This window comes from Petromyzon marinus (genome assembly GCF_048934315.1).
Source record: "Petromyzon marinus isolate PM22_M1 ecotype Great Lakes invasive population chromosome 80 unlocalized genomic scaffold, UKy_Petmar_22M1.pri1.0 chr80_unloc.2, whole genome shotgun sequence".
NCBI classification, from domain to species: Eukaryota; Metazoa; Chordata; class Hyperoartia; order Petromyzontiformes; family Petromyzontidae; genus Petromyzon; species Petromyzon marinus.
Genome location: NW_027422630.1, coordinates 337428 through 345035, shown reverse-complemented (window position 1 = coordinate 345035; position 7608 = coordinate 337428). Strand labels below are relative to the sequence as shown.

At 55.8% G+C, this 7608-nt stretch overlaps 1 protein-coding gene across 1 annotated transcript in view; it reads right to left on the bottom strand.

The window, feature by feature from the left end:
- Positions 1 to 932: 932 nt before the first annotated feature.
- The window catches only part of LOC116958645 (synaptobrevin-like), a 59228-nt gene continuing 52552 nt past the window's right edge, over positions 933 to 7608 (bottom strand). Inside the window, exon 4 of the mRNA XM_076058881.1 lies at positions 933 to 3943. Within this exon, the coding sequence (XP_075914996.1) occupies positions 3749 to 3943 (195 nt within the window). The 3' untranslated portion in view covers positions 933 to 3748. The remainder of the gene's footprint in view (positions 3944 to 7608) is intronic.

The window sequence follows — 7608 nt, the reverse complement described above, 5'->3', positions numbered from 1 at the left end:
GTCTCTACACCCCCCGAGTCTCTACACCCCGAGTCTCTAGACCCCGAGTCTCTACACCCCCAGTCTCTACACCCCGAGTCTCTAGACCCCGAGTCTCTACACCCCGAGTCTCTACACCCCGAGTCTCTAGACCCCGAGTCTCTACACCCCGAGTCTCTACACCCCGAGTCTCTACACCCCGAGTCTCTACACCCCGAGTCTCTACACCCCGAGTCTCTACACCCCGAGTCTCTACACCCCGAGTCTCTAGACCCCGAGTCTCTAGACCCCGAGTCTCTACACCCCGAGTCTCTACACCCCGAGTCTCTACACCGAGTCTCTACACCCCGAGTCTCTACACCCCGAGTCTCTAGACCCCGAGTCTCTAGACCCCGAGTCTCTACACCCCGAGTCTCTAGACCCCGAGTCTCTAGACCCCGAGTCTCTAAGCGCTGAGTCATGGACTCCTGAAATGTGAACCCTGCTTTGGCCTACCTCTAGGCAGACTCAGACGAAAACAAGTGCTATCAATTACAATCACTCGCTCACTGCTGGTGGAAGTGGCCTCCACTAGAGGCTGCTATACAGGAGTATTTTGTCTCCTCTTCCACAGTGGGGCAGCAGTCTGGGAGGAAGAGATGGGGGGTTACCCACCACTACCATTGGTGGACTCATGGGGGGGGTTACCCACACTCTACCCCACCATCACGACCACTGGTGGACTCATGAGGGGGTTACCCACACTCTACCCCAACCACTACCACTGGTGGACTCATGGGGAGGTTACCCACACTCTACCCCACCACCACTACCACTGTGGTGTACTCATGGGGAGGTTACCCACACTCTACCCCACCACCACGACCACTGGTGGACTCATGGGGAGGTTACCTACACTCTACCCCACCACTAATCACACTGTGGTGGACTCAGCAACCAATCATTATACAGTGACCTCTACAACAATCTTTATACAGTGTGGAAGTTAATAGGATTCCAGATATCAGGATTCACATAGGGATTCCAGATACACGATTCCAGATATCAGGGTTCAAGGTATCAGGGTTCCAGATATGAGGTTGGCTTTTTAAAATAATTGGAGATATTCTTGAAATCAGCATTGCTTATAAGAGAATTCCTGATATTAGGAAAGTTTGGCACTAAAATTCCAGATGCCAGGATTTGACATCAGGATATCACACGATTCCAGATATCAGGATGTACAAAAAGTGTGGAAAACCAGATAGGTACATTTACGATACCATTCTGCACATAAAAGGCACGAAGAATTGCGGATACTGGGGGTGAATCTTGAGCTTAATAGCATTGGTGGCATACTCTGCAAGTAGATTTAATCTAAAATGACCACCGTGAACCCGGCCACACGACCACCGTGAACTCAGCCACACGGCCACCGTGAACACAGCCACACGACCACCGTGAACTCAGCCACACGACCACCGTGAACTCGGCCACACGGCCACCGTGAACTCAGCCACACGGCCACCGTGAACACAGCCACACGGCTACCGTGAACTCAGCCACACGACCACCGTGAACTCGGCCACACGGCCACCGTGAACTCAGCCACACGGCCACCGTAAACTCGGCCACACGGCCACCGTGAACTCAGCCACACGGCCACCGTGAACTCAGCCACACGGCCACCGTGAACTCAGAGACACGGCCAACGTGAACTCAGCCACACGACCACCGTGAACTCACTGAGAGAGACACGGTCAGGGGTTTCACGATGGCCGTGTCTCCCGGGGGGTCCACGATGGCCGTGTCTCCCGGGGGGTTCACGATGGCCGTGTCTCCCGGGGGGTCCACGATGGCCGTGTCTCCTAGTGGGGTCCACGATGGCCGTGTCTCCTAGTGGGGTCCACGATGGCCGTGTCTCCTAGTGGGGTCCACGATGGCCGTGTCTCCTAGTGGGGTTCACGATGGCCGTGTCTCCTAGTGGGGTTCACGATGGCCGTGTCTCCTAGTGGGGTTCACGATGGCCGTGTCTCCTAGTGGGGTTCACGATGGCCGTGTCTCCTAGTGGGGTTCACGATGGCCGTGTCTCCCGGGGGGTTCACGATGGCCGTGTCTCCTAGTGGGGTTCACGATGGCCGTGTCTCCTAGTGGGGTTCACGATGGCCGTGTCTCCTAGTGGGGTTCACGATGGCCGTGTCTCCTGGGGGGTTCACGATGGCCGTGTCTCCCGGGGGGTCCACGATGGCCGTGTCTCCTGGGGGGTTCACGATGGCCGTGTCTCCTAGTGGGGTTCACGATGGCCGTGTCTCCTAGTGGGGTTCACGACGGCCGTGTCTCCTAGTGGGGTCCACGATGGCCGTGTCTCCCGGGGGGTTCACGATGGCCGTGTCTCCTAGTGGGGTTCACGATGGCCGTGTCTCCCGGGGGGTTCACGATGGCCGTGTCTCCCAGGGGGTCCACGATGGCCGTGTCTCCTAGTGGGGTTCACGATGGCCGTGTCTCCTAGTGGGGTCCACGATGGCCGTGTCTCCCGGGGGGTCCACGATGGCCGTGTCTCCTAGTGGGGTCCACAATGGCCGTGTCTCCTAGTGGGGTTCACGATGGCCGTGTCTCCCGGGGGGTTCACGATGGCCGTGTCTCCTAGTGGGGTCCACGACGGCCGTGTCTCCTAGTGGGGTTCACGATGGCCGTGTCTCCTAGTGGGGTTCACGATGGCCGTGTCTCCCGGGGGGTTCACGATGGCCGTGTCTCCTAGTGGGGTCCACGATGGCCGTGTCTCCTAGTGGGGTCCACGATGGCCGTGTCTCCCGGGGGGTTCACGATGGCCGTGTCTCCTAGTGGGGTTCACGATGGCCGTGTCTCCCGGGGGGTTCACGATGGCCGTGTCTCCTAGTGGGGTTCACGATGGCCGTGTCTCCCGGGGGGTCCACGATGGCCGTGTCTCCCGGGGGGTCCACGATGGCCGTGTCTCCTAGTGGGGTCCACGATGGCCGTGTCTCCTAGTGGGGTTCACGATGGCCGTGTCTCCTAGTGGGGTTCACGATGGCCGTGTCTCCCGGGGGGTCCACGATGGCCGTGTCTCCCGGGGGGTCCACGATGGCCGTGTCTCCTAGTGGGGTTCACGATGGCCGTGTCTCCCGGGGGGTCCACGACGGCCGTGTCTCCCGGGGGGTTCACGATGGCCGTGTCTCCTGGGGGGTCCACGATGGCCGTGTCTCCTAGTGGGGTTCACGATGGCCGTGTCTCCTAGTGGGGTCCACGATGGCCGTGTCTCCCGGGGGGTCCACGACGGCCGTGTCTCCTAGTGGGGTTCACGATGGCCGTGTCTCCTAGTGGGGTCCACGATGGCCGTGTCTCCTAGTGGGGTCCACGACGGCCGTGTCTCCTAGTGGGGTCCACGATGGCCGTGTCTCCTAGTGGGGTTTCACGATGGCCGTGTCTCCTAGTGGGGTCCACAATGGCCGTGTCTCCCGGGGGGTTCACGATGGCCGTGTCTCCCAGTGAGGTTCACGATGGCCGTGTCTCCTAGTGGGGTTCACGATGGCCGTGTCTCCTAGTGGGGTTCACGATGGCCGTGTCTCCTAGTGGGGTTCACGATGGCCGTGTCTCCTAGTGAGGTCCACGATGGCCGTGTCTCCCGGGGGGTTCACGATGGCCGTGTCTCCCGGGGGGTTCACGATGGCCGTGTCTCCCGGGGGGTTCACGATGGCCGTGTCTCCCGGGGGGTCCACGATGGCCGTGTCTCCCGGGGGGTCCACGATGGCCGTGTCTCTCGACGGCCCGAGAGTCAAGGGCTGGGCGTTGAGATGGGCCCAACTTGTCCGCCATCGCCATCGCCGCTCCTGTGCACCGCGACCGCGATGGCGACCGCGACGATGAGGACGATGGCGACGATGATGGCGCCGATGATGAGCTTCATGCGACGGTTCCTCCACAGCATCCGGCGCTCGGTGCGCACTGCGACCCTCTCAAACTGCTGGGCCTGCACGGGGGGTGGGGCACAGGGACCACAGCCATTGAGAATAAACAAAGATCCCCCACGTAGCTTAACGATGGCACGGGAGATGTTGACTACCTCGCCCGGTCTGCAGGAAGTCGTGGGTTCGATCCCAACCCTGACGACGCCTGCTGCTGTATATTTGGGTGTGGCTAGGAGATGTTGGTGTCTATGAGTCTCTGTAGGTCTCTATGGGTGTCTATGTGTCTCTGTGGGTCTATGGGTGTCTATGAGTCTCTGTGGGTCTCTATGGGTGTCTATGAGTCTCTGTGGGTCTATGGGTGTCTATGAGTCTCTGTGGGTCTCTATGGGTGTCTATGTGTCTCTGTGGGTCTATGGGTGTCTATGAGTCTCTGTAGGTCTCTATGGGTGTCTATGTGTCTCTGTGGGTCTATGGGTGTCTATGAGTCTCTGTGGGTCTCTATGGGTGTCTATGAGTCTCTGTGGGTCTATGGGTGTCTATGAGTCTCTGTGGGTCTCTATGGGTGTCTATGTGTCTCTGTGGGTCTATGGGTGTCGATGAGTCTCTGTAGGTCTCTATGGGTGTCTATGTGTCTCTGTGGGTCTATGGGTGTCTTTGAGTCTCTGTGGGTCTGTGGGTGTCTATGAGTCTTTGTGGGTCTGTGGGTGTCTATGAGTCTCTGTGGGTGCCTATGAGTCTCTGTGGGTATCTATGAGTCTCTATGGGTGTCTATGAGTCTCTGTGGGTCTATGGATGTCTATGAGTCTCTGTGGGTATCTATGAGTCTCTGTGGGTCTCTATGGGTGTCTATGAGTCTCTGTGGGTCTATGGGTGTCTATGAGTCTCTATGGGTGTCTCTGAGTCTCTGTGGGTCTATGGGTGTCTATGAGTCTCTGTGGGTGTCTATGGATGTCTATGAGTCTCTGTGGGTCTATGGGTGTCTATGAGTCTCTGTGGGTCTATGGGTGTCTATGAGTCTCTGTAGGTCTATTGGTCTCTATGAGTCTCTGTGGGTCTATGGGTGTCTATGAGTCTCTGTGGGTCTATGGGTGTCTATGAGTCTCTGTGGGTCTATGAGTGTCTATGAGTCTCTGTGGGTCTCTATGGATGTCTATGAGTCTCTGTGGGTCTCTATGGATGTCTATGAGTCTCTGCGGGTCTATGGGTGTCTATGAGTCTCTGTGGGTCTATGGGTGTCTATGAGTCTCTGTGGGTCTCTATGGGTGTCTATGAGTCTGTGGGTCTCTATGGGTGTCTATGAGTCTCTGTGGGTGTCTATGGGTGTCTATGGGGTCTCTGTGGGTCTATGGGTGTCTATGAGTCTCTGTGGGTCTCTATGGATGTCTATGAGTCTCTGTGGGTCTATGGGTGTCTATGAGTCTCTGTGGGTCTATGGGTGTCGATGGGTGTCTATGAGTCTCTGTGGGCCTCTATGGGTGTCTATGAGTCTCTGTGGGTGTCTATGGGTGTCTACGAGTCTCTGTGGGTCTATGGGTGTCTATGAGTCTCTGTGGGTCTCTATGGGTGTCTATGAGTCTCTGTGGGTCTCTATGGATGTCTATGAGTCTCTGTGGGTCTCTATGCGTGTCTATGAGTCTCTGTGGGTCTCTATGGGTGTCTATGAGTCTCTGTGGGTCTCTATGGGTGTCTATGAGTCTCTATGGGTGTCTATGGGTGTCTATGAGTCTCTGTGGGTCTCTATGGGTGTCTATGAGTCTCTGTGGGTCTCTATGGGTGTCTATGAGTCTCTATGGGTGTCTATGGGTGTCTATGAGTCTCTGTGGGTCTCTATGGGTGTCTCTGTGAATCTCTGTGGGTCTCTATGGGTGTCTATGAGTCTCTGTGGGTCTCTATGGGTGTCTATGAGTCCTCTGTGGGTCTCTATGGGTGTCTATGAGTCTCTATGGGTCTCTATGGGTGTCTATGAGTCCTCTGTGGGTCTCTATGGGTGTCTATGAGTCTCTATGGGTGTCTATGGGTGTCTATGAGTCTCTGTAGGTCTATTGGTCTCTATGAGTCTCTGTGGGTCTATGGGTTTCTATGAGTCTCTGTGGGTCTATGGGTGTCTATGAGTCTCTGTGGGTCTATGGGTGTCTATGAATCTTTGTGGGTCTATGGGTGTCTATGAGTCTCTGTGGGTCTCTATGGATGTCTATGAGTCTCTGTGGGTCTATGGGTGTCTATGAGTCTCTGTGGGTCTATGGGTGTCTATGAGTCTCTGTGGGTCTCTATGGGTGTCTATGAGTCTCTGTGGGTCTCTATGGGTGTCTATGAGTCTCTGTGGGTGTCTATGGGTGTCTACGAGTCTCTGTGGGTCTATGGGTGTCTATGAGTCTCTGTGGGTGCCTATGAGTCTCTGTGGGTATCTATGAGTCTCTATGGGTGTCTATGAGTCTCTGTGGGTCTCTATGGGTGTCTATGAGTCCTCTGTGGGTCTCTATGGGTGTCTATGACTCTCTATGGGTGTCTATGGGTGTCTATGAGTCTCTGTGGGTCAATGGGTGTCTATGAGTCTCTGTGGGTCTCTATGGGTGTCTATGAGTCTCTGTGGGTCTCTATGGGTGTCTATGGGTGTCTATGAGTCTCTGTGGGTCTCTATGGGTGTCTATGGGTGTCTATGAGTCTCTGTGGGTCTCTATGGGTGTCTATGTCCACAGAGCGATGATGACGATGATGACGTCAGTCACGTGGTTGAGCTGACGTCATGACGTGTGGTGATGGCTACACCTGCTCTGTGGGGCCTTGCTACCTGGTAACATCCAACGCCCGGTACTCATTTGAGGCTGAGTCGACCTAGGGGAGGCCCAGGACCGGTTCAGATAATCGCTGTCACTGGCGACACCACGACACCACTACACCACGACACCAAGACACCACTACACCACTACACCACTACACCACGACACCAAGACACCACGACACCACTACACCACTACACCACTACACCAAGACACCACTACACCACTACACCAAGACACCACGACACCACTACACCACTACACCACGACACCAAGACACCAAGACACCACTACACCACGACACCAAGACACCAGGACACCACTACACCAAGACACCACTACACCACTACACAACTACACCAAGACACCACTACACCAAGACACCACTACACCACAACACCACGACACCACTACACCACTACACCAAGACACCACTACACCACGACACCACTACACCACTACACCAAGACACCACTACACCAAGACACCAAGACACCACTACACCACTACACCACTACACCATGACACCACTACACCAAGACACCACTACACCACGACACCACTACACCACTACACCAAGACACCACTACACCACTACACCACTACACCAAGACACCACTACACCAAGACACCACTACACCACGACACCACTACACCACTACACCAAGACACCACTACACCACTACACCAAGACACCACTACGCCAAGACACCACTACACCACTACACCAAGACACCACTACACCACTACACCAGTACACCACTACACCACTACACCAGTACACCACTACACCACTACACCAAGACACCACTACACCACGACACCACTACACCACGACACCACTACACCACAACACCAAGACACCACTACACCACTACACCAAGAAACCAAGACACCACTACACCACTACACCAAGACACCACTACACCACTACACCAAGACACCACTAC